This window comes from Calidris pugnax, unplaced genomic scaffold (genome assembly GCF_001431845.1).
Source record: "Calidris pugnax isolate Ruff unplaced genomic scaffold, ASM143184v1 scaffold15, whole genome shotgun sequence".
Lineage (NCBI taxonomy): Eukaryota > Metazoa > Chordata > Aves > Charadriiformes > Scolopacidae > Calidris > Calidris pugnax.
The window spans coordinates 55,655-81,802 of NW_015090774.1; the positions used below are offsets into that span (position 1 = coordinate 55,655).

At 53.7% G+C, this 26,148-nt stretch overlaps 1 protein-coding gene across 10 annotated transcripts in view; it reads right to left on the reverse strand.

The window, feature by feature from the left end:
* Positions 1-6: 6 nt before the first annotated feature.
* The window catches only part of DCTN1 (dynactin subunit 1), a 78,771-nt gene continuing 52,629 nt past the window's right edge, over positions 7-26,148 (reverse strand). For 5 of the 10 annotated variants that reach the window (XM_014943910.1, XM_014943919.1, XM_014943884.1 and 2 more), the window contains 27 exons: positions 25,832-25,852; positions 22,659-22,847; positions 20,740-20,778; positions 18,861-19,058; positions 16,735-16,939; positions 15,490-15,568; positions 14,118-14,277; positions 12,982-13,086; positions 12,508-12,699; positions 11,703-11,819; positions 10,948-11,100; positions 10,207-10,367; positions 9,054-9,222; positions 8,516-8,584; positions 7,931-7,993; positions 7,671-7,820; positions 6,996-7,157; positions 6,506-6,637; positions 6,104-6,232; positions 5,584-5,726; positions 4,815-4,981; positions 3,140-3,154; positions 2,373-2,506; positions 1,058-1,247; positions 612-688; positions 361-450; positions 7-200 (listed from right to left, as the gene is read on the reverse strand). In XM_014943910.1, the coding sequence (XP_014799396.1) occupies positions 63-200; positions 361-450; positions 612-688; positions 1,058-1,247; positions 2,373-2,506; positions 3,140-3,154; positions 4,815-4,981; positions 5,584-5,726; positions 6,104-6,232; positions 6,506-6,637; positions 6,996-7,157; positions 7,671-7,820; positions 7,931-7,993; positions 8,516-8,584; positions 9,054-9,222; positions 10,207-10,367; positions 10,948-11,100; positions 11,703-11,819; positions 12,508-12,699; positions 12,982-13,086; positions 14,118-14,277; positions 15,490-15,568; positions 16,735-16,939; positions 18,861-19,058; positions 20,740-20,778; positions 22,659-22,847; positions 25,832-25,852 (3,447 nt within the window). In that variant the 3' untranslated portion in view covers positions 7-62. The remainder of the gene's footprint in view (positions 201-360; positions 451-611; positions 689-1,057; positions 1,248-2,372; positions 2,507-3,139; positions 3,155-4,814; positions 4,982-5,583; positions 5,727-6,103; positions 6,233-6,505; positions 6,638-6,995; positions 7,158-7,670; positions 7,821-7,930; positions 7,994-8,515; positions 8,585-9,053; positions 9,223-10,206; positions 10,368-10,947; positions 11,101-11,702; positions 11,820-12,507; positions 12,700-12,981; positions 13,087-14,117; positions 14,278-15,489; positions 15,569-16,734; positions 16,940-18,860; positions 19,059-20,739; positions 20,779-22,658; positions 22,848-25,831; positions 25,853-26,148) is intronic. The other 5 variants (XM_014943876.1, XM_014943929.1, XM_014943891.1 and 2 more) reach the window with 5 other exon arrangements.

Genomic DNA, 26,148 nt, shown 5'->3' on the forward strand with positions numbered 1-26,148 from the left:
CTTCCGATCTGACACGAGGCGGGTTCGGTGCCGTGACCCTCAGTCTGTGCGAGGGGGGGGCTTTAGGAGCCGAAGTGGCTGTGGAGCTTGCGGAGCAGCTCGGGAGTGAGGAGCAGGCGGTGGGCCTGGCTGTGCCCCGGCGGGCAGGGGAAGGTCACTTTGCCGTAGTACGCCATGCCCTCCTCCTGCTCCTGCTTGGCCTGCGACAGAGAGAGGAGATGGCATCAGGGCGGGGGGGCAGCCAGGACCGTGCCTCTCCCCCCCCCACCCCATCCTGCCGCCGAGGACAGCCCCATGGGATGGGATGGAGCAGAGAGGTTCCTGACCCACCACCCACCTCCTCCAGCCCTGGGGTCTCACCTTCAGGAAGGAGGAAGAAGGGAAGATGCCAAAGTTGGTGGGGACGCTGGCACCCAGCTGCTGCTGAACCGTCTCTCTCATCGTGTCATCCTGGGGGGTGGGCAAAGAGCACAAACAGGGTCACCTCCAGAACCCCCTGCTGCCCCACAGAGCCCCTTGCCCCCTCACACCCCAAGCCAGAGGCTTGTTTTGGAAGGGCAAGGGGGGAGCACCTCGCTGGAAGAGCTGCCCCTGGCAGGAGCTTGCCTTACCCTCAGGGTCTCGATGGTGTTTTTGAGGGACCACAGGCGGGCCGTCTGCTCCAACAGCCGTGCTGAAGAGCTCCTTGCTGCAGAAGACAGGAGGCAAGAGATGCAGATGTCCCTGCCCACAGCCAGGGGGACAGGGACAGCCACCTCTTGGGGACACAAGGCCATTCCCCACTGTGCAGGGAAGCCTGGGAGCAACCCGGGATTACTGCCACCAGAGCAGATCCCTCACAGGCAGATCTAAACGTGTAGGCTGGAGCTCTGCCCTGGAGCAAACCCTGCTCTGGATGCTGGCGGGATGGGAAGGAGGTGCCGGTCCCTCCCCAGGGCAGAGGGAAGATGCAGAGGTTGCTCACAGACTGTGGGCCAAGCTCCCTTAAACTCACAGCTGCCCATGACCCCCCTGCTCCCCAGATGCTTCAGCCAAGGAACATTTGTGTAGGACCTACTCGACTTGGTCTGCTTCATGTCCACAACCTTGGCGTTGGCGCTCATCTGGTAGAGGGTTTCCAGGAGCTGGTTGGTCTTGCGGTACAGCGTTTGTGTGGCCAGACCTTCTCCCTGCCTGTTCTTGGGCAGGGAGATCTTGGGTACCTGCAGAGGCGTCAGGCTGGCCAGCTCCATCTTCATCTGGGCTCCCTGGGACCGATGGGGAGAAGGTCATTAGGGGCGGGGTGTTTATTTGGGAGGAATTGAGGAGAAAATGAGAGGTAAAGGCAGCAGAAAGAAGGGCACAAACAAACAAACAAGGCATAAAACTACAGCCAAAACCACCAGAGGGTGGATCCTCCAAGGGTGGGAGCACAGATGCCCACAGAGAGCAGCGATGTCCCAAACACACCGGGACACCAGGGAAAGCCCTTGGACAACCAGCTGAGCACATGGTAAGACTTGGGAAGGGGGAAACAGGTTGGCACTTACAGAACCGTAACTCAACGGTGGCCACGTCTGTGACTCATTAGACTTAAAAGCTATCATTAACAGCTTTGCAGTTGTGCATAATAATCTGCATAATTACATGTCTGTGAATTGATATTAGCAGAATGCTATTCCGTTAATTAGATTATTTGCCGCTTTGCCAATTTCCTCATAGTGCGTTCGTTAATCAATAAACGCCTTAATCAGTCTGCATCGATGGGCACCCGGAGTCCCCCCCTGAAGGAGGACCGAGGCTGTGCAGTGCTGGCACCAGCACCCCCGGCTCTGCCGGCCGCTCCAGCTCCCAGCCCCTCACCCTGCGCCCAGACCAAGGGCTCCCACGTAGGTGGGAGTTGGCTGGGACGTGGGAGTGGGCAGGAGTCTGTCAACGCTGCTTGGGATGGGCTGGGCAATTGTATAGTCTTTTACCATTATCATTATTATTATTTCTTCTTCCATTACTGTTCTGTTAAACTGTCTTTATCTCAACCCACAAGGTTGGGATTTTTTTCCTCTTTTTTTTTCTCTCCCTACCCTACTGGGAGGGGAGCGAGTGAACGGCTGCATGATCCTAGCTGCTGGCTGGAGTCAAACCCTGACACCGAGGAAACCCCCAGGGTGGAGGGCAGAGCTGCTCTGCGGCGTTGGAGGGAGCACATCACCGCTGGCAGCAGCAGGAGCCCCAGGCTGCTCTGCCCACCCCCAGGGCAATGGCCCTGCCCTGTGTGATGGCACCACACTCCCCCAGTCACCCCACACCTTGCTCTCCCCTCTTCTCCTGCTCAACACCCCCAACATAAGCCGTGTCTGAGCCCTGGGACCCCCTCAGTGCTGCAGGCACCTCACCTTCAGCAGGTTATTCTCGTTCTTGAGGTGCTTGATGGAAAGCTGCAGGGCATCGATTTGCTGGAGAAGAAGAGGCGAGTCCTTCACCTGGACGGGTCCTGAGCCACCTCCCGTCACCTGGCCGGCACCGACACCTGCGGACGGGCACGAAGGGTGAGTGAGTGTCACACGGGAGCGTGGGGCAGGACTGCTACAGCAGCACAGGACATGCGGACAGGCTCAGCAAAGGGACAAGTGTCTGCAGCGTGGGGGGAAGCAGCGTCTGAGGGTGTGCCCCCAGGCACCAACAGAGCCATCGGGAACATGCGGCACCTCCTGTCCTGCTCCCACAGAGAAGGCCAAGATGCCACCTGGCCGGGGCAGCACCTCACCCCCCCACACATCCTCTGCAGCCACCAGGCACTCCCGGTGCCTGCATCCTGAAGATGTGGGGCTGTGCCGTGCTCTGGACACTCCAGAGACCCATCTCACACTGCAGAAGTCACACCACTCTGCACCCATAGCACTTTCATGCTCATCACTCCCTTCCTCAACTCCCGCTGCTGCCCAGGAGCACACAAGGCATGAACTCCCCCGTGCCACAGGGGGCTCGGCATCCAAGGCAAGCACTGCCCTCGAGCAGGACCTGTGTCCTTCCCCCTGCTCCCAAACCAAGCCTTGTCCCAGGGCCATGCTGGGTGCCTTGGGACACCAGTCTTCCCTCGGCATGCACTTCTGGGGGCCGGAGGAGGCAGGGAGCACTGGCATGCTGGGGTGCAGTACTGTACCTCTCTGCTGTTCCTCTGCAGTACAAGGAGAGGAGCCAGAGGAAAGACAAGAAGAAGCAGAATTAAAGCTGAGGATCGAGTCTGAGAGGAACCATGGCCAGAGGAGCTCTGGTCACCCATGGCTGTGTCCTGTGCCAACCCCGTCCCCTGACCCTGGGAGCAGCAAGACTCCATGTGTCGCTGCTGCAGGATCCAGCCAGGAGCTGGTGAGCTCCAACCATGTGCGTGGCTGTGAGCAACTCAAGCAGGACACACGTGTGCACCCACGGCATGGCTCCTCCAGAGCCCACAACAGCCACCTCCTGCTGTGGGTCTGAAGGCAGGGTGATCCACACTGACCTGCTCCAAGGTGCTCCATCCAAGCCTCCCCATGCAGGGTGGAGGAGCAGTTCCCGGAGACTGCCCTGCTGCACCTGGTGTGTGCTGCACCCCAAAAAGCTGGGGTGTCTGTGCCCTCAGACCCCCCCACCCCAAAATGCAGCACTCGTGAGCAGGCTGTTGCTGGCACAGTGCTCAGTGCCACACACACTGTTCAGGACCGAGAACATGCTTTCAGCATCCCTGAAAGCCAGAGCTCGTGGCCACAGTGACTCGGGGAGATGCTGCAGCTCCATGAGGGCCAGGATCTGCTGCTCCCAGGAGCCAAGCTGCATTCAGGTGTTACCCAACCCAGGATCAGAATCCTGGACCCACCAAATCACTGCCATGCTGGGGCTAGAGGGCCAGGCTGCTCCACAACCACCCTGGTCACAGTCCTAAAGGACACCCTGAGCTCTCAGTGCAGAAGGTCACACACTGTCATGTAGCTCTGGCTGTAGGTCAAAGATACCAAAGACCCGCTGCTGCCACCAGGCATTTTTTGTAGGACATTTCCTCCAGAGTCGCAAGGAAAGCACTAACACCCCTGCTAGTCAGCAAGAGAACCTGCAACCTCAGCAAGCTCCTCATCCCACCCCTTGTTGCTGGGCTTCAGAGAGCCCAAGAGGCACAGGGAAATCAAGTCTCATTCTCCAAGCAAACCATGGTCAGAGCAGCAGAGCCCAAACAGCCCGTGCGTGCCCTGGAGAGGCATGGCAGTGGAGGCAGGTCCTGCCTGCAGCACAAGGACACACCAGCAGGCAGGCACAGACCACTGTGTCTCCATGAGAGCATCCTGATGGGAGGACAAGCCCACGGGCTGGGCTAGGGAGTACCAGCATTTGTCTTCCCACGGCAGCCAGAGCAAGGTGCCCTGTCCCCAAGGGCCCCCAGCCAGCTGCAGGGACACCCCCAGTTGGCTCCATGGAGATGCCAACCACTGTCCTGCCCACCCAAGCACGGAGCTGCTGGACACCACTGGGGAGGAGCTGCAGACTCTCTGCAGACCCCAGTCATCATTAAGGCCCAAACACCTTCTGCTCTCGCCCCCGTGGCCACGGCAGGGGCTCTGGCTCTCTGCGGGGAGGCTGGGCAGGCAGAGCAGTGGACTGCTGGAGCACCATTCCCAAGTGCTGCTCACTCCTGCCGGCAGTACCAGCTCCAGCACTGCCTCCCTGGCAGGTTTTACACCAACACTGCAAGGCACCCTCCTGCACAGCTCCTGGACTCTGTACTGGGAAGAACATCCCAGGCTCCCTTTCCGGCCTGCAGATACCCCACACCAGTTGCAGAAGCGTTTGAGATGCTGGTTACGCACCTCCAGCGATACCAGACACGATGGAGGCAACTCCTGAGGCAGGGGCACCACGCAGGCCCTCGATGGTTCGCTTCGACTGGTTGTTCAAGCGCTGCTTCAGCTCCACCTTCTCTGATTCCAGCTGGTCAATATCTGCCTGAAGAGCATCCATGGTCTCCTCAAACTCCCTGGGAAGAGCGCAGAGAGTCACAGGTGTAGCCAGAGACATTTCTCCGAAGAAAAGAATCAAGCAGTGCAGGACCTGAGAGCTCCTGGCTTTGTCACACATGTCCTGCTGCTGCTGTGCTTCAAGCACAAACCTGCTGATCCTGGAGCGAGAGCCCCACCAGCCTCCACTGTAGATTGCGGTATAGCACACGAAGGAAGTATTTATCCTTATTGAACCCAACATTCCTTAGCTGTTTTGCCCAGCTTTTAGACTGCAAGACAGTCCTTCCTCTACCCTGCAGGCTGCACCTCCCTGCTTGTCCATAGGATTGCTCTGCCAACAGACCCCGTGTGGCAAGAGACACTTGGAGCACGGCAATGCTAGTAAGAACATGCCAGGACAACGGCCCTTTCTACAAGAGCATTTGAACAGGGCCTTGCCCAGAGCTCCTCTACCAGCCTGGGCTCTGCTGTGCACCATTAAAATGTGCTGGTTCCCCTGCGGATCCTCCACTCACACCCCCTTCCACTAACCCACAAACCCTCCTAGCCAGCCCAGAGGACTGCTGGCTGTCCAGTCCTCACCAGAGACCCTCCAACAGCAACCCCATCTCACACTTACTTCTCTTTCTTTTTGAGCAGCGTCTGGGTCTCATCCAGCTTTGTCTGTATCTTTTCCACACGGTCATCCGCATCCTTGGACGCGCTGTCCAGTTTCTTCTCCAGGAGGCTGAGCCGCACATTGGCTTCACTGAGCTCCTCGCCCTGGGAGCAGCAGGAAAGAAATCAGAGAGCTCCAGGGCCCTGGGGATGGTGGGCACTAGGAAAAGTTCCTTGCAGTGTCTGGTGGGAGTCTGCCCAGAAATCACAACTCCTACCCACACATGGGCTTGGTACCCAGACACATGCACCCATCACCAACGCTCCCCATCCCAGAACATCATCGGGGAAAGACCAGGAGTCTCTGGCAGGGAGGCACCTCCCTCAGAACTGGAACAATATTTCCAGGAGGAGATCTTGCTGGGACTCTGGACAGTTCCATGAGCCACAAGTCACCTGGAGCATGAACATGACCACTACAGCAACAAAGAGCTCTTCGCTGACCAGCCAGGAGGGCAGAGATAAACCAAAGAACAGCTTACCTTGATCTTAAGAGACTTCTTCAGTTCTTTGATGACCGTTTCCCTGTCCTCCAGCTTAAGCCCGAGCCCCTCAGCATCAGTGATCTCTGCCCGAAGAGCTGCTGCCCGTAGGTCAGCAGGTGGGGTGGGCTGCAACACAGACCAGAGAAACAAGACACAAAATTGGTATTTAAAGAATAATTCCAGCAATTGCAGATGAAACCACACAGCAAGAGGGGGCCCATTCCTGGCCTCCCTGAATCCTGCAGGCAACTGCTGCACCTCCCCAGCTCACTGCCCGCCCCCCATCACACCCAGAAGACAGTCTCCTGCCAGGGGAGGCAGCAGCAGGACTGTGGGAGATCACAGAGCAGCTCAGATGCTCCATCTCTGCCCGAGACCCCTGCTATGGTCGAAGCCCACCTTGGTCTGCGGCCTATCCGCATCGTATTCTCCCTCCTGCATAGCTGTGGCCATCTTGTTCATGGTGGCGATGAGGATGCTGCAGGACTGACGCAGACACTCGTAGGGGTTGATGCCCTGGGTGCCATAGATCTGCAAAGGATGGGAAGAAGTGGCAGGTGACCCTGGGCTGAGTCACAGCCCCCTCCTGAGTTACAGCCCCCTCCTCACTCCCCACAACATGCCATGAGCCTTGAGAAGCTGCAGTCCCTTTAGTAGAGAAGCCCTTCTCTCTTTGAGAAGCCCTACTCCCTTGGCAGAGCAAGGTCAGCTGCAGGGAAGGCCAGCACAAAGCAGGGAACCACAAAGCCCTCCACATTTTGGCATTCCCTGGCCATATTCCCAGGAGTTCATTCCCAGCCCCCTCAAGGCTCCGCTGGAGTGATGACGAGTCCTGCCTTCACCCTGCTGCAGCAAGGAACAAGGGGCAGTTGAGAAGGGGGTTTCCCACCTGCTCGCTCGCTTTGAAGGCCAGATCCTCCAGCTTCACCGCCTGCAGCCCCTCGTTCTCTGCCAGAGGAGCAATCATCTGTGCTCCAGCAGCAGCCACCTCCTGCAGCACGGCCACCACCCACGTCAAGTGCTTGCGGCAGTCCAGCAGCGTGTCCGACACCTGAAAGTTGGGCAGAAACAGGACAGTTGGGAAAGGCAGAGACAAATGGGGTTCATTCCAGCTCGCTTCCCAGGTACTGGGGAAGCTCCTGGGCTGCACAACACTTGCCTCACCCTAGTGTGAAGGTATTGAGATTTTAACTTGCTTATGAAGCATCACTAGGAAGATGTGATGATAGAAAGATAGGAAAGATAGATAAAAAGATAGAAAGAAACTCAAGACTGGAGAAGATTAGGTTAAGAAGTCCGCGTTTCCATCCCGATTAGAAACACAAAGCTCAGAGACACCAATTCTTAGCTCAGCTCACACCATTTTCCCCTGCTTGAGCAGTGGGCTGCTGCTCCCTAAGCTGGGCACTGCACACCAGCACGCTCCCTCCCTGGAGCCAGCAAGGACAGCAGTGATCTATCAGCATTTGGTGCGAGCCCACTCCAGCCCACAGCTCCCAGTAAGAGGCTAACACAGTTCTGTGCTGGGCAGAGGTAGGGTGCTCTGCTCTGCCAGCCAGCTCACCTGCTGCCCGAAGCCCAGCGCCGCAGGGATACCCGGAGCGTCCGTCCCAGGCATGCGGCGCCTGATCTTCTTGCAGAACTGCCGAATGTCACTGCACGAGGTCTCCAGGTCCTTGAGGAGGATGGCGAGGTCAGACGCCTCCTGCCCAGCCTAGGGTACAGAGAAAGGACCTCAGAAAAACTGACAGAGGGATCATCGGCGAGGGGAACCCAGCAGAACCCTCAGCACAACCCCACAGAGCCAGCCCGGGCACGTCCTACCTGGAGGAAGGATCGGAGCCGGCACACCTCCACCCCCATGCAGTCCAAGGCACTCTGGGTGAACTGCAGAGAGAAACGCAGAGACAACTGTCAGCTCAAGAGCAAAACAGAGACCAGGCAAGAGCTGTTGCAGGGCAAACGGGGGATTTGGACTCGGGTGTTTCAGGACAGACCCTCTGCCCACAATTCCAGGATTTACAGGAGCAGGAGAACAGGCTGAGGCATTCAGTCAACTTTTATTTTAATCCATGGGGCACAGGACACTGAGCTTCCCTTAGCAGCTCAGGGCAGTGTAACACTCCCTCTTAGACACTACATTCCCCACACTCTCCTTGCTGCTCTTTTCTTTCTACCCAGAAGTCTGCAAGGCAAATGGCCTCAACACCTTCTTTGCCCTTCCCTGACATGGGAGCCCACATCACCTCTGTGCCACCACTGGCAGCAGGAGCTGGGGAAAAGTGACTGCAAAGGGAAGGGGGGAGATGAGGCACTTCAACTCACAAAATTGTCTCAGCGGGGAGCAGAAAGGCAAAAGGCAAAAAACATACAATAAGGAAAGAGTCGGGTTATTTTTTGCCACTTCACCTTGATGTGGTCAGCCAGCTGCATGGTGCAGTCTTCAGCCTGGTCAGCCAGGTGGATGCTGTACAGGTGCTAGGTGGAGAGAAACCAGCAGAGATCAGCACCCTTCAAATGCTTCCACACATCCAAGCAAATCAACCAAATGAGGAATTACATAACAAAACGCTCTAAACGCTAAGGATGTAGCCTGATTTTTAATTAGAAGTGAAAACTCTTGCAGTGACCCCCACCCAGATCCCCTCTGAACACTTTGCCCTCAGAAAGAGCTGGCGACCCTTAATTCAAAGGGTCAGCAACCCTGACCTGCAGCACAGAGATACAGAAACCAAGGATGGGGGAACCACATCCATTTGCCTGTGTCCTCCCAGGGAAAGAGAGCCCAGCCCCCATGTGACACACTCACAGGCTCGAGTCCTGCATAATCCAGAGGTGAAAAACACCCAAAGGAAAAGTGCTACCAATTATTATTCACAGCTTATCCATGTGCCACATGAAAGACATACCCAAGGGCATGATTTCCAGCTATGGCACGCAGACCCACCTGGTAGTACTTGATGGCTTTGGTCAGGGGCTCCACATTGACCGTCTCGTCCAGCTGGTCCTTGTGCAGCAGCTCAATCAGGAAGTCCAGCGAGCGCTCGTGGACGCTCATCTCGGGGTACAGCATCCCCACCTTCTTATACACCTCCACGCTGCATTTGTTCAGGGCCCTGGCAGGGGAACACAGGCACAGTCGGCTTGGCTGGGACAGGCACATGCTCCAGATAGCACCAGTACAAGGCTTTGCTTCTGGGTGCCTATCTTAGACCACTGGAAAGCCCTGGGACCACCAGCTGGACCCCCTTAGCTACAGAGTGGTTAACAAAGGTCAAAACATCTGCAGAAAAACAGGGCATGAGATCGGCTTCCTGGGAGCTACAGGAAAGGGAGCCCCAGAACAGAAAAGCTCAAGTCTCTAAGCCAGAAGTCAGTGCTGGAGGCAGGAGGAGACTCTACAAGTTCATCAGCCACACTGGTGCAGGAGCAAAGGGATCTTTAAGTGTCCTGTTTCAAAACTGAGCTACTTTCCTGGGAGCAAGCCCAGCAAGCCTCAAGGCAAGTACCCTACTCAGCCACAGCCGTTTTGGTGCTCCAAGATATTTCCTCATCTCCGAGGAGAGCCCTGGCTCCGCGGTGCTGTCGGGACCCTGCCCAGCGACAGGCTCACAGTGATCAAGCATTCAGCTGACACACCATGAAACCTTCCATACAGGACTAAGAGCCCTGGACACTCGTGGAAGAGGGCACTGGGCTGCAGGGGAGAGCCTGCTCTTGGGGACTGAAGCCCAGATCCAACCCTAGATGCAATCAAGCTCAGCAAGAGGCTGTGATGCATTTCCTGGCAGGACAAATGGAAAAATGAGTGCAGCAAGGCTACTTCTGGCCTCAAGACATGGTCACAGCTGAAGAATGAGCAACATGTGCTAGAAAACTGAAACCCTGCACGTTTCTTGGGAGGAAAACAAGGAAGGAGTTACAAGAGAAGTGAATACCCCCATCACAAGGCAACAAATGGGATCCCTCAGCCTTCTTCCAGCCTAGCTGCCAAAATAACTTTAATTCCAGAGGGACCAGGCCCTGCTCCAAGGCTGCAGAGGTCCTCTGTGCTTCCAGATGGTGGGAATCAAGGGTGAAGAGACGGGCTGGATACTCACTGTTCGTATTTGTGCAGCGTAGCCTGCAGGAGGCTCAGGGAATAGACCAGCCCGGCAGCAAAGCTCAGCTGCTCTCCCGCAGCGCCCCTGAGGCCGGTGCGCTCTGAGCAGTTCTCATTCAGATCAAACTTCTCCTGAGCCTGTTTGCTGATCAGCTCAGCCTGTTGGGGAAGAGGGCAAACCTTCAGAGTCTTCCTACGCTTGCTCTGATCTGTTCTGCTCGGCCATAGACCAGCCAAATACTCCCCCACACCCCAAAAAAGAAAGCTTTCCTGGGAAAAGGTCTCTACAGTCCAGATGGGGAATGAGCAGGACAGCAGAGCACCAACATGCTGCAAGACACGGGGGTTCACACTCCTGTCCTGCCCAAACTGGCACGCCTGACCCACCAGTACCACAGCTGAGTGCTCCAACCACTGACCTACCACCACCTGCAGGCAGGGACTCCTGCTTCCCTCCTCCTCCTCCCAGACAATTTTGAAAGTTCTCAAGCAAGTAAACATTCAAAATCCCAAATTCAACTGGGACAGAAAGAAAAGCTGTATTTCCCACAGAGCCGTGGCACAGCCACCGACTCCTGGTTAGCCCAAGTGGCACAGTGGGTTTGAAGAAGACAGTCAAAGCCGCATCAGCCCAGCTCAGGAGATAGCTCCAGCTCCAAGCTTCAAAGGGAGAATTAACAGAAGCTCTTGTCAAGGCCTAACTCCCTGAGGCAGGCAGGAGCTGAGGCACCCATCCCACCTTGCAGATGAGCCGAGGGATGAGCAGTAGCACCAGGATGCAGTCATGGTCCCCTCCGTGGCGCAGGAAGCTGTCAGGCATGAAGGATGTGAGGAGGGAGACGTGCCGGTTGGCCTGCTGCACCTCCATTTGGCGCAGCTCCATCTCGATGGCCTGCAGGAGACACAGGGTCAAGGGAGCCTGCTCAGTCCCCTCCCCACACCAGTGCATCCCAACATTTTAGAAAGTCAGAATCTCTCTCTTCCTGGGACACAGCTAACACCTCACCCCTTGGCTGTTACAAGAAATATTTCTTATTATGAACAATCAGTGCTCTGCAGATGTGCCCAGGGACTGGTTAGGACTCTGGTCCAACCCCATGTACAGAGTACACCATGTATCTGTGCTCACAAGCATTCTTTCTTTCCAGCCAGCATTCACAGGGTGATAAAAACAATGCTTCCATTGTCAGCTCTGAGCACGCTCTTTCACAAGAAAACATCCCTTTTTCCACAGCAGCATTTGAACTCTGATGTTTCTCTTGAGAGAGAGAAACATCCTGACAGTCACCTCAGCCTCTTTCCAGGGCTGGCACGAGCACCACGGGCCAACTCTGAGAGCTGTATCCCAGGGTCAGCCCCAACGCGTGGGGAATGCCCACCCCAAGACTGGCACTGCCATGCCTCGGTGCCACTGCTTCAGGAGCCTCACACACGGGAATAAATGCACCCTGTTCAGGTGACACGCCCGGCGCCCAGCTCTCGTGCTGGCCCTACCTTCGCGTGGGCTTTCGTCTCTGCAAATTTAATCTTGAAGTCAAACATCTCGGGAGGAGGCTGCTGCTGTTTCTCGGCAGATGCTTCTTGCTGACTCATGAGTTCTCGGTTCACGTCCTAAGGACAAAAAGAAGCTGTGATGAGACATACAGAAAACCAGCACCTCGGGGAGGATGGGGTGGGGGGCACCGGGGTCTCATTGTGCAACATGCACAATGGTGGATGCAAGTTCAGGAAGAGGAATGCAAGCGCTTCCCGAATTCTTGGCTGACCGCATGCTGTATTAAAGCCAAGGAATCCACACAGACTCATTACCCATCTCCTCTCGCTGCCAGCAAAGCCCAGGAGAACTAAGCCCAGTGCTGGAACAACCCCACACTACTCTGTCTCTTCCAGGACTCAGTTCCCAAGGCTGGAGCACAAGCAGCACAGGGCAGTAAAAGGCTGAAACAGCCATGTGTTCGGGAGTATTTTACAGTGCTGACTTCAGCAGGGGCTCGGCCAGCGAGCCCCATCTGGACACAGGCAGAAGGACAGGCCCGGCTGTCAGAGGTCATGAGAAGCACGTGCAGGTCTGGCACTGCTGGAGTTCCTCAGGAAAGCTCAATTAGGAACCCGCTCTCCAAGCATCAGCCATCTGTGTTCTGCCCATCTCCCCTGAGAGTGGGAGGCAGCGTGCTGTCCCTGCCCATCTCCTCTGGGAACGCTCTGCTCGCTCTCCTTATCACAGAAGTGGGGTCCCAGAGGAGCACAGCTCCAGTGAGAACTGCCCTGCTGCCATGGAGGGGACACCGAAGGGTCGCACCTGAAGGTGTGCAGTCAGCTCTCTGTATTTTTTGATGGTCTGCTGGTAGTCGGCCACGGTCTCCTGTGCAGCCTCCACACGCTTCTCTGCCTCTCGGACCCTCGCCGTCGCCATATCCAGCTGCTCCCGTAACTCCAGCTCTGTCTCACGGGCATTTTCCTGCAGCTCATCATTCATCTCATTCATGGCTTCCTGGCAAGGAGGAGGCAGCATGGGACACAGTTACACCACGGATGAGCAAATGGGGGCAGTTGAGCATTTTCAGAACAGAGGGGCACCCTGGGGAGTAAGTGGCATACTCTGCGAAGCAGAAGGGTGCACCACTCGGAAGTGGCACCAAGTGCAATGCCCACAGAGAGGTTCCCCAGTCCTCTTTGGACCACTGGACCAGCCCCTCACATCAGACCAGCCCCACACCAGGAAGCGGTGCAAGCCCTCCAGTACCAGCCCTTACTCCAGAGGAGCCCATCTTACCAGGTCCCCAACAGTCTCACGCAGCTCCCGGACCTTCTCCTCCAGGTCTAAGTTTCTCTCTGTTAGAGTCTCCACCATCTCTTCAGCACCTAAAGCAGCATCCACCTGCAAGCACACGCCACATCACACTCCAACCTGGAGCTCAACACGCTGCAGCAAGTAGCTCAAAAGTCCTTTTATACCACTATGGGATCACTCTGTGAAGATGTGGAACGTGGCTGACAAATTCATCTCCCCATCCTGGGGTGAGGGTTTGTCAGATAGTGCATAAGCTCCCTCCTGATAGCAGAGAAGAACAGCACCCCTCAGGTGAGCAAACAGCTCAAACCAGAACAGCCAGCAGCCCCGGAAGGAAGAGCACACGAAGAGAGGCTTGACTTTGGCTCTTAGATTTGTTACTGGCTCCTTAGCTGCAGCATCAGGGCACAAGGCTGAATAGTTTCAGGTCACCATAAATGATGCTGACCTTCAGGCTGAGTCTTCACAGACTAGTGACAGTGCTTTCTAAGCTCTCTGTCCTCCCTGAGGACCCCAGATGAGTGGTTATACACTTACAGCACTAATGGAGGAATGGGTATTTTCAGTTTCTTCGCATTAAGAAGCATCACCTCTGCTAGCAGCCCATCTTCTACATAACTCAGGCTAATGCTCAGAGCGAGTGAGGTCAGTGTCCCTCCAGAACAGCAGTTCAGAGGAATTGCACAGGCTGCTCTGCAGTGAATGTAGAGCCTCCTGGAGGCTTCCTAAAGGATGTCCCACACCTGCAGCCTGATGTCTTAGCCTGGCCAGGAACAAGCCTTATGGAAGATGTGATGGCTCAGCCATCACATGATGCTCATCAGACAAGCAGCAATCACAGATCAGCTCTGGAATACATCCGTGTCCTATGTTCAAGAGCCACCCTATGGCCAAGCAGAGTCCAGCACAGTTCCACTGCTGGAACAGGGTTTGCTTTTGTACATGGACCCAGAAGTATTATTCCCTGCTGATGTATCACCAAGTGTGGCTCTCTAAAAGCGGCTGACTTAAAGTGCTCTGTGCCAGGAGGTGGCCAAGCTTGCCTGACAGCAGTTGGTCAATACCCTAAACAGCCCCAAACTTCCCCTCCCCACTTCTCCTTCCCCTAGTGGACTCACCTGCTCCTTTAGCTCATCAACCGTTTTCTCTGCCTGCTTCACCTCCTCCTGAAGCTTCTCCCTCTGCTGACGCAGGGACTCCAGCTCTGTGTTTTTCTTCTCCATTTGCTTCTGAAGCTTCACGTGTTCCTGCTTCTCTGATGCAGACAAGTCCCGCATCCTTTGAGAGAGCAACCAGACCCATCAGAAGCCCAGGTACCGGACCAAGAGAAGCTGTTCCCTTCCCCCAGTCACTGCTTTTGGTGGGCCGAGACCAGACCCCCTGCCCTCGGTGGTACTGGCTGCCCATCAGCAGCATGAGCAGAGCTCCTTTGGAGGCTCTGGCAGCCCCTCCCTGGTGGGGACATGAGCAACGAGTGTCCCTAGAGAACAGCTCATTAACAGCAAGGGATCGGGGTGAATTGGTGCCTGAGACAGCACCTTCCTTTGAAAGAACGAGAGCGGTAGGGGATGGAGAGAACAGAAAAGGAGAATGTAGAAAAACAGACAACAGAGTGCACAAGCGAGACAGGTGGGAAAGAACAGCTGTAAATGGGACAGGCTAAAGCACAGAAAGGAAGAACCCAGTGAGCAAAGAAAAAATAAGTCACATTCACAGCCTTTCACAATGTAAAAGAGAAGGTCAGCAGCAGAAAAAAAGACAAAGCACAGACAAGGAAAGGTGTTTTGTCATGCACAGAGAACAGAGCTTTGCTTATGTCTATATTGAAGCCCCTGTGTGAACAGCTCACAGCCCTGAAGTGACTCTGCCCAGGGAGCACCAGTGCTGGGATCTGTTCTCACTTGGACCTTCCTTGTGCCTCTCATCCCAAACAAACACTGGTTTGGAAGTCCTTGCAAGGCAGTTTCTTGTGTTTCCCATCATGAGGGGATGCTGCCACCCCCTCCACCTGTTCCTGGCCTACAGGAATAACTGTCTTCAAGCCCTGGCAGATGGGCTTGCCCAGGGAAAGGCAACAACCAGGTGCCAGCACTGAGAGGGCTCAAGAAACCTGAAGCAGGACCTGCGCAGGAGGAGTCTGGGAGAACTGGCCTGTACAGGCTGCTTGAATAAACCCGCAGCTGTGCTGCAGAAACAGAGCACTGCACACACAGAGAACTGAAATACAGAAGTGGCTTCATTTTTTTCTGATCTACATTGGTCTCCAGTGATAAGAGATTCCCCCTTTTCTGTTGCATGCTTACAGGAGCACTAGAGCTCAGAAACAACCCAAGACCAGCTAGCAAGTGTTACATCAGCTGCTCTGGAAAAGAAGTATTCGGATCAGTGCTCTGACACAAACTCTTATTAGACCAAGACAGCATGGGCTCTCACAGGAAGCAACTTCATCGGCAGCACCCCAGCCTTTGGGGATCACAAGTGGTCTCCTACCTTACAAGGGCTTCCTTGAGTCTCGCATTTTGCTCTTCCAGCTGTTTGACTTGGTAACTGGATGCTGCTCCATCCGAGCCTGCAATAGAAAGAAGGCATTATTCTGCTTGTGCAGAAATACCAGCTGCTAAACAGATCCAGTTCCCTCAACACTGACATTACAAACACCAGTAAGAGTCACACCAAGGGGAAACACATCAGCTCCTCTCCTGCAACAGAGCAAAACTGAAGCCTGGTGCATAACACTGGTGCTTGTAGGCCAAGAGGTTCCCCCGATGCCACCAAAGCCAGTTAGTGCAGATGAAGAACCACCGTACCAACGTGCAGACTGCACCCAAGCAGCTGCTGGGCTACGGCAGAGCAGCACATTGCTGGATACCATGAGTGGTCTCAGCTCTCAACCCTCCCAGCCCTCACAATTCAGTGAAAGCAAACTCAATTCAAAGATCTTGCTCGTCTCAGTAATTTCCACATCTCCCTGCAGACTACTCTTCTCCTTCCAACGTTTTTCCCAGTCCCTTGACCTGTCTACCTTTCTGTCGCACCCCTCAGCCTGCCTGCCTGATCATCTGCTGCTTCTCCAGGTTTCATTTTTTTTCAGGTGAATTCCAATATTACAAGTGTTTAATGGCTGGCTCATTTCCTGCTGTGCATAATTTTTAAAGCTCACCTTGAATAGCAAGAGCTAAAAGGCCCCAGGGGAACCAAAACAAGGGTAATGGGTAACGCACTGGTTTTGAAGCCGTGCTCAGTGCAAACCCAGGAGGTTGGATCAGTAAGCAAGAACAGCAGCTGTGTTACCTTCCACATAAAGACTGTCCTAGTCAAACACCTTTTGGTGTGGCATCCACTGTCCCCAGGGAAAATCACATTTTCATTAAATGTGCATTAAAGCATTAAAATTAAGCCTGAGCTCCTCTAAGCACAGGACAGGAACACTTGTCCTCAGACTCAGATGCGCAGCAGCTTCATCTCTGCCTTCCCAGTGAGGCCAGGACCCAAGTTAAGATGAAGCTGAGCTGCTCCCTGCCACTGACCTGTCCCACATGCGAGGGTCCTACGTGTTCCTGCCAAGCAGGTCTGAGGACACAGCAGAAAGCCCCAGAGGCAAAGCCTCAGCCCCGCTGCAAATGGCAGAGAGGAGCCACCACTGCTCCGAAGCAGTCAAGCACCGCTCCCCAGTGAGGAGCTCCCCTATGCAGTGGGACCTAGGCTGAGACTACTTGAAAGCTGACTCTTTCCCACCTTTCTCTTCAATCTCGTGCTTCAGGATCTCCAGGTCCATTGTGAGATATTCCACCTTCTCTTTCAGGGAGTCCACCTCCTGTTGCAGGGACTCTGCTCGCTCTTCTGCCATCTCCTTGTCCAGGGTTGCCATTTCAATTGCATCGGCGGTGTCTGCCATCTCCTCCATGTAGCGCTCCTTGGCTTCCAAGGCATCTTTGGCTTCCTGCGGTCAAGCACATATGGGTGAGAAGGGCCTGGAAGGCTAAGGCCGATGACAGAGAGACCTCTTCTCACAAACAACAAGCCTCAGACAATTATGTCTCTCATGGTTCTCTCACAGGAGGATCAAGTCCAATTAACAACAGCTTATCTGGGCTGAGAGGGGAGGGCAGGTTGCCCATCTTCCCCCTCCTGAGACTTCTCCCCTGCTTCACACCTTCTCCCATCCACAAAAGACCCCAGCAGAAAAACGATCTGCAGGTGAGGAAAGACACACAGGAAGAAATATGTAGGCTTGTACTGGAGCAGACAGTCAAATAAGTCACTGGGGAAACAAACCAAAAATCCACCCTGGAAAACCAGGGCAAAGAGAAGCAGAAGCTCCTTTGCCAGCACGGACAGGAGCAGCAGGCACGGATGTGAAGAGCAGGTAACCTGTCCTTGGGGAGAACGGAAAGAGGGAAATCACCAACCCAACTTGCAGCAGACTTTTCAAACAACACCCCAGGGCAGGGCTCAGCAAGAGTAGAGCAGCCACAGGAGACATGTTCACGATAACAAGTGACACTAAGATTCATTATCTCCAAAACCCTGTGGCTTTCAATGGCAGTGACTCATACCAAACAGCCCTGCAGGGCAGGAGCTCCAAACGTATTAGTTTGTTAAAACTCATCTCCTTTTAGCTAAATTAAAGCCTACATTAGAAAGTCAGGATCAGGACCCCTCCAGGAAGCCATCAGAGAGAGGAACCCGCTCCAGAGCAGGCCAGGAAAGACATAGTGTACGGGGAAGGGAGGACGCAGGGAGCAGGGAGGACTCACACACCCAGCACTCGAGAATGGCTGAGGTGGGCCAGGACCCCTGCAGATCATCTACCTAGTTGCAGATTTACAAATCGTTCAAGACATCCAGGCATTGGGACAGTGGAAAGCTTAGGTCTGTACAGTCAGCATCGTGAGAGATGAACAGACCCCAGAGCATCACCAGTGAGGCTCTTCCTATGGGGATGGCTCTTCCAGCTGGATCAGAAATCCCAATACACAGCAATGTTCTTAAAATTGCTGGAGTCCACCGATTTTTGAAGTCAGATGCAAGATCTCCAGCAGATTTACTTAAGCTTTTAAAGGTGGGAATGGCAGTTTATCAGCAGGTGTGAAAATTGAATGGTGCCCCTCCCGCAGCACTGGTAGACCTGCAACAGCAGATTAAACTGGAGAAACATGGCGGCTGCCACACTTGGACACCTATCCTACAAGCTGAGATGTGCAACTTGCTCCTTAACTATCACACTCTTCATCCCCATCAATTACAGGAAACCACCTCTACTGTCAACTTATCTTACCCTGCACAAGACAAATTTGCACTGGTAGAGGAATCGACTGGTAGATCAGATGTTCCTGCCTCAAAGCCCAGGCTATCTGATGGATAGGGCCAGCAGGCAGCAAAAAGCAAAGCAAATCCCAGGACATATTATCTCTGGTACCTTTGCAGGACTGTGCAAAGTCCATCCAGAGGCTCTGTCTGCCCTGACATCTATCGTGGTTAGAGAATGTAGCTGTGATTTCAGCTCTAGGACAAGCTGCATGTGCTACTGCCATAATGGACCAGACACAGTTGGCACCCACGCTCGCGTGATGCATTAAACATACAATGTACTCTCTGACCGTATCTGGGATTTGCACTGGCAGCTCATTATCTAAATCAATATTTACATTGGAGAGAACAGCGATATGTCAGGTCAGAGGCCACTTTAGGACCTGGCATGTATTCAGAAGACGGGAGTCAGGATGGCATGCAGTTTATCGCTAGCTGGTATTTCACTAAAAAAACACACACATGTTTTCAGCAGTTGAATTAGCCCTGGAATCACGTCTCCCTGTGCAAGCCCCAGTGCTGGAGCCGCCCAGCTCCCCAGGGATGCTCACCTTTTTGGCCTCCTTTAAACGTTTCTGGAGATCAGCCTGTTGTTCTTGCATTTTGCTCTTCCATTCTTGCACCTGCTCCAGCTGGATCTTGTACTTCTCGAGCTCTTTAAGCTTTGCTTTGTCTTCATTTCGCTTTATCTTCAGAGTCTCCAATTTCTCCTCCAGGTCCCTGACTTGAGAACGCAAATTCTCCTCCTCCTACATCAAACCAAGAATTACCAAAAGGAGCAGAAACATCCTTTGGAGAGAACTCCAGATACATTGATTTAACCCACACAGAAGCTGACCCATCAGCAGCTAGCTTGTATTTTGGCACCGTTAGTAGTCTTGGAAGAATGCATCACTCTACACTTGCAGCTCCAGAGTCCGACTGTCATTTTAATCTGTGGATTTTTACTACACATACAACACGTGATAAATGTTCCTTAACACGCTGACAAATACTGACAGAAACCTTTTTGGCTCAGGACCTTTTGCTGGCATGCAAGAAACACCTTTTCATGAACAGAACCAGATCTTAGACAAAGGTTCTATCAAAACAACGTGCAAGATGGTACAGATTTGTACCTGCCAGTGGGTTTAGTTATTAGCGTGTCATTCAGAAACATGCTCACACACACACGTAGGGCACACCTCAAACTATGCGTTCATGCTGTAAGTTCACTGCGCTCCGTGAGAGCTGCTCCCCTTTCATCCTCTCCCCATACCCAACCTACAGAGCACAGAAGATGTTTGCATGGGGCTGGGGGGTGTCTCCCCCATCGTCCCTACCTGGGGGTCCGGTGGACGTTGTAACAGAATCATAGAATGATATGGGGTTGGAAGAAACCTCTGGAGATCATCTAGTCCAACCCCCCTGCCAAAGCAGGTCCACCTAGAGCAGGCTGCACAGGAATGTGTCCAGGTGGGTTTTGAATGTCTCCAGAGACAAAGACTCCACCACCTTTCTGGGCAGCCTGAGGGTGGCAGAGCACTGGAACAAAGTCAAGAAGTTCCTCCTCATGTTTAGATGGAACTTCTTGTCTTCTTCTTATGCAACCCACCCACGGTGTGTCAGACCCCATGCAGCCCTACAAGAGCGAGCTGGGTACCAGCCTAAAACCTGGGAATCCTCCTGCCTGGGCAGACCGAATCCTAAAACAGTCTCTGCTGTGCACCCCAGATGGGCTCACGCGGGCACCCCAAGACTTTTTCCAAGGCTTTTTGAGCCCATTGCCCGCACAGAGGTGGGTGCCTCGAGCCTTTCCTGCAGCGCTGCTGGCTGACCAGCTCCCCTCTGGAGTCACCCCCTTCTGCTCTAAGCACACATGGGCTGTGCCAGTTGGGCTTCCTAGTGAAACCAGCTTTACCTGCAGGAAAAGACACAGCTTAAGGAGGACACCAACACCAGTAGTGCACTGGTCCAGGGAGGGCTGCACAGTGACACTGCACTGCAGCTGGGCCCTGCTGCCTTATCTTGAGACCAAAGCCCATGAGGGCTGCAATGAAAGCTGACACACGGAAAAGGGACACAGGCTTGAGATTTCCAACAAGATGCAAAAGCACCTCCCTCAGGGGTCACATTCCCACCTCCCCCCAAAAGGTAAGGGTTCCCCCTTTCACAAGCCTCTTTCATTCTGAGGGTAAAGGCACACCTGACGTGCCTTAAAACACAGGCGAGGTTGGCACCCGTGTTTCTAAACAACTACGCTGTGACTGCAGAGCTGCCCCCGCAGGCAGGGAAACACCACAAAGTCACACAGGAACCGCACGGCCATGCGTGAGCTGTTACTGCAGAGTGAGTGAGGTCAAGGCAAAACCCTGGGCTCTCCATGATGGAGCTGACAGGGTGGTCTCTCCATGCACGCCCATCAAACCAGAGCCTCGGGGCAGCGGTCACCTGGCCTTCATGGAGACACTGAGGTGCTGCCGAACTCTTCTGGAGACAGAGAATACCTTCCGTTAGACTGGCCTGTCTCGAACACAAATCATACACCTGAAGTACACTTGTGTTTTACAGAATGAGAGAATAACTGAGGTTGGGAGAGGTGAATGCAGGTCAAGAGGCCACCTCCCTGCTCCGAGCTGTGCCAAGTAGATCACGGACCTCATCCAGTTAAGTTCTGGCTGTCTCCAAGGACAAGGTCCCTCAGCCCCTCTAGATCCATAACGTGGTGTTTGACCACCCTCACCCTGAGAATTCTTTTTCAACGCCAGCGGGAACATCCTGTGCTGCCACTCACTCCCATCACCCTGTTCCCCATCACCACACACCTTTGAGGAAAGCCCAGGGTCTGTGCTGTTTAAAGAAAACCCCAGTCCCACCCAAGGTCCCATCTTTTTTTTAAATTCTGTAGATAAGTGCTGGTGTTGTACAACAGACCCCAGGCTCCCCCCAGCACCTGGACTTTACAGTCCCACTTTCCCTCGCTTGCAGGGCAATTCAGTCTTTAAGTGGAATAGCCCAGACAGCCACCCCCAGAGATGACCCTATGCTCTTCACCAGCGCTTGCTCGATCCCACAGCAGCAGCCACGTAATCCCGTGGTGAGCTTGGGAAAGCTGATCCTGTGTTTGCTGGCTCTTTTTGGGCCAGATCAGCTCCCACAGCCAGAAAAATGCCGATGCCAGCACAGCGGTACCCGGGCACATGGCTGTGAGCAAGGGCAGGAGAAGGGGATGCAACTCCCTTCTTCTGGGAGCACAGGGTTACAGCAGCCTCATGACTACAGCTTAAAATCACAAAGCTGGGTGACAGGAAGGAACAGATTTTTAAAAAAAAAATCCTGCATGATATCAAACAGCATAGGAAAACCACACAGATTTATCCTCTGCTGCTTTCTCAACCCTGGACATGCAGATACCACCAGTACTATCAAGAGAACAGTTCTTGCACCCATTACATTAAATCATCACCAGAGCCCTTCTGGGCAATGAGGACCGAATGGGGACATTCCTTCTCCCCGCCAGGCAGTGGCTTTTCCAACCTTTCCCTCAATCCACAACCTCAGAACGAGCTCTTTGTCCTCTCATGCTATTAATTCTTTGCCCTCATGCCCCAAATCTTTCACAAGCTCTAATTTTAACTAATTAATACAAAGCAGGATGGAAGTAACGAAAAACTATTTTAAAGGTCAAAAATGGAATAACTATGCTGATATAATTATTAGAAACACCCACATTTGGGAAATACTGGACCTCTCTAACGTGATCTTTGTATCCGAAGGCAGGAATGCTCCCAAAGCGCATCCACTGCTCTTCCTCTGCTCCAGTTCATCCAACACTGGTGGGTGGAGCAGGAAGCATCCAAATCTCCTCTGGATTTAATGTGGTCGAGCTCTCCTCTCACCGGCAGGTTCAAGCTCCAACTCAGAGCCTCGACCTCCAGCATGTTCACCTGCCAAACTGCTCTGATGCCACATTGTCCCACTGGGACCCAGGAAGGGAGAACATGCATCGTGAACCAAGTTACGCTACGGCACTCCTCTTTGGAAGCGTCTTCCCAGCTTTGGTGTGTCAGCCTCTGCATTCGTCCCTGGTCAATTCCCCAGCAAGTCGTGCACTCTCCTCTATGTCCCCCAGCCACCTGGCTGCTCTGCTCCTTCCACAGATCATGGTGCCCAAATCCAGAACAGCCTTATGGGCTGTCACACAAGCCCTGCATGGTGACCACCACCACAACTCAGCAGAGGACCTCTTGCTCCCCTTTTTCTCATCCTACTCCTACCAGTACTAGTGGCAGGTTTTCTCTCCTCCTCCCTTTAGGAGCTACCACCCTCCACACCAGCAGAGCCCACAGCTTACCTTGGCCACTACTTACCTTTGTGGGTGAGGGAACCGGAGGTGCCACTGGAGAAGTCAGGGAGGGAGATGGAATAACGGGGGCCACCAGCGGCGTCTGAGCAGGCGTGCTGGGCTCGCTGCTGCTCATCTCCCCACCAGAGGCAGAGGCTGAGCCCGAGGGCCCGGCTGTGCCACTGGATGCTGCAGAATTGGGGGTCCGGGTGGGCTGCAAAACAACATGGCCGGGGAGAAAGTCAGGTGAGTAGGTTTCAAGGGAAATGATGCTTCCACAACCAGTCCATCTCCCTTCACCACTTCAGCTCTGGTTTTCTTTCAGCAGGGTGTTTCTCCAAGTCAGCCACCGGGAACCGGTGCATGTCCAGCACAGTGAAACCCAGAGCCCAGTGACAGCGGGGACATCAACAGCAAAACAGCTCTGGCAGGACAGAGCACGTCCACAGCCTTGCTGTACCCAGACCTGCAGCGTACTGAGGACCAGTATTATGCAAAGACTCCCTGGAAACATGAATGCTGTGATCCTATACTGCTCCAGGAGGAGTCTGGTTTGCCCAAAATTCACAGATAATCAGTTGTTGAAGGGAAAGGTAAAATTCTATTACACCACTGACATAGTTAAAAACCCAAAATGGATCTTTTTCTGAGCACACAAGTCCTGCTTTAGGCCAAAGAGAGGAGCCCATTTCCTCCCTCCTGCAGTAGAAGGGACAATAAAAGATTGTCTCCCCCTACAAACCATGTCATATTTATTTCCTTATCCTACTACATCTACCTACACTGCTGCTGCAGGTACAGACCCATCTCCTTGCTCTTCATGGCAAGGCCAGTCACACCCCGAGGTCCCGGGACAGGAGGACAGACCCTGCCTAGCAAGTGAGTGCTTTGGAGGGGATCAGAACAGGGACTAACAGGGGTCCTCGGTGGTGCTTGCAGAGTGGAAACACATGCTCAGAAGGTTTGGTGTTACAGCTCCAGAGCATGAGACAGCAAAACATCAAAGCACACTTAGACGGGAGCAGGGAAGGTTTTGCCCCTGTCTGCAACTACCCCAGCTGGGGGGACGAAACACCAAATTTTAGGGGAACAGAAGGAGAAAATGAAAGAGTAGCAAGACTTCACCAGAGCCCAGAGAAAATCAGTGGAGCTTGGAGGAACCAGAGCAGCAGAGAGTGGTTTCATCAGTGCTTACAAGGCTGTTAATTGCTGCCTGGGGATCCAGCAGTGAGGCTGACCATGGACCAAGGTGACAGGACCAAGGGAAGCTGATGTCTGAAGGAAAGCATCAGGTCCATCAGAAACTTCTGTTGCTCTCCTCATGGACCTGCATTTCTGGAGCACTTATCTCTGTACCATCTAATGATCTGTACATTAACTTCCTGACTTTATTTTACTCTTTGAGATTGACTTCACTCCTGACTCAGTGCAAGCCCCAACCTAGGAACAGTCTTCATGGCACCATGAATGCACTATCTCCAAGAAACACACTACTCAAAACAAGGATGTTGTTCTTGTTCTTGCTGCTTTAGGGATTAAAAAGCTGTGGAGAGAGAGCAGCATCGCCAGGGACACACCTGGTGTGGTTCCACTGCTCATCACACCTGAAGAGCCAGAAACCTTTGGAGACCCATGACGTGGCATTGGCAGTCAGGGTCAGGGAAGGTCCAAGGGATGTGCTTTCTTCCAGAAAGGGACAAAACACAGCATGGCATCTCCTAGAGCCCTCCACACAGCTACCGGACAACCTTCACTAATGGTTCCTCTTGAAAATCCATTCCCAGCAACCCTGGAAGGTCCAAGCTGCCAGAGAAAGCAGCCTGCCAGCTGACTCTATCTGATGTGGACACACTTGTGAGCCCAACCAAAAAAGGATGCAACAGGTTGAGAGGGACTCTCAACGCTGTAAAGTGCCAGAGGAGTTGGCCGTTGTGGGCAACAGCTCTCATCCCAACACGCATGCAGGGGTGTCTTCAACCCCATCTAATTCCTGCCCAGCATAGGTGTGAGGCAAAAGGAGTTGGAGGAGGTCAAGTAGGACTTCTCACTCGCGGCTTCTCTCCAGCACAAATTGCAGAGAACAAGAACTTCATTAAAACATGATCTGCTGAGAGGTCTCCAGGACTTGCCCTGGTAAAGGGTAAGGTTCCTGCTGGGACTAGGAACTGGCTTAAAATCCACACCCGCACACAAAAGCTGCTTACCTTGAGCTCACTTCTCTGCCTCTCTGCAAATGCATCACATGGACCCACAGCAAAATCCCTGTCGTGTCTCAAGGGTTGCGGGGAGAGACATTTTAGAGGAAATTTTAACCTGCAGAAGGAGCGATGGACTCTCCTCCTCACCTTGTGTTCACATATTTCTGTCACACTGGGTTTTTTTACCCCCCGTGAGGTCCTACCTCAGCCTGGGCTCTGGCCCTACACTGCCAAAAGTACAGTTGACAAGATATCTATTGGAGGGGAAAGCTGGATGCCTGGCAGCCAGGATCCCAGTTGCCCTGGGACTGAATGAATCCATTGCTGCCCTGGTTTGACTTTCTTGTACATGCCAGTGAAAATAAAGCCCTCCCTACAGTGCACCCTTCACAGAAGAGGAAAAAAAAAAAAATAATTCACCAGTTTCAAACCATAACTTGGCTATTAAACAGTTCTTTGATGATTTCTCTCCCTTGTTTGCTCTCCTCTAACCATGTGCCCCTTTGCAAGGCAAGTCCTGCTGGCTCAGGGCAGACCTCGAAACGTGAGCAATTCTCTGAGCTGGAATCAATACGGTCCTGGCTGGCATCAGCCAAGGCTCTCGCCTCTCTCCTCCAACAGACACCCGCAAGATCCCACTGAAAAGTACCCCACGTAAGCTGGGAAATGGCAGTCAGTGAGAAGCAAGTAGTAACATTAACAGGGACACCAAGCAGCGTGCTCTGCCAGCCAGGCTGGGCATTACTACACCACTTTTATGCTCCACTCTGTTAGACAAGCTCTGGCCAAAAAGCACAACTTTCCCATAGACATTTTGCCCGGGCAGGTTGTCCCCAGTGATTTAGACAGGCTCTGGAGGAGGCATTGCTCCTGCAAGCTCCTCCAGGCTCTGTACGACGAGAGGGAAGGACAAGAGAAAACGCACGTTGGGGTTAGCGCCCATGGAGTTCACATTTAACACCCAGGGGATGCTCAGTGCCCCCGGACCGGAGCTGCTCACCTTGGGCCGCCGGGCGGTGGTCTGGAGGGCAACGGGAGTGGAAGGCAGAGGAGGAGAGACATTCATACAGGGACAGACAGGAGCAGAGATACAGACCGCAGCAGCGCAGCAGCAGCAGATGCAGCAGAGAACAAGGTAAAGGAAACAAAAGACATCACGGCAATTAGTGTGCTTGGCATCAGGTGTACGAGCTCATTAACCCACAGTCCCAGGGCAGCTCCAGGCAGAGCCCTGCTTAGCAGAGCTCCCACAGAAACAGAGAAACAGAGCCCAGTGGCAGCTCAGCCTCCTGACCAGGTTCTCTTGTCTAGACCAGA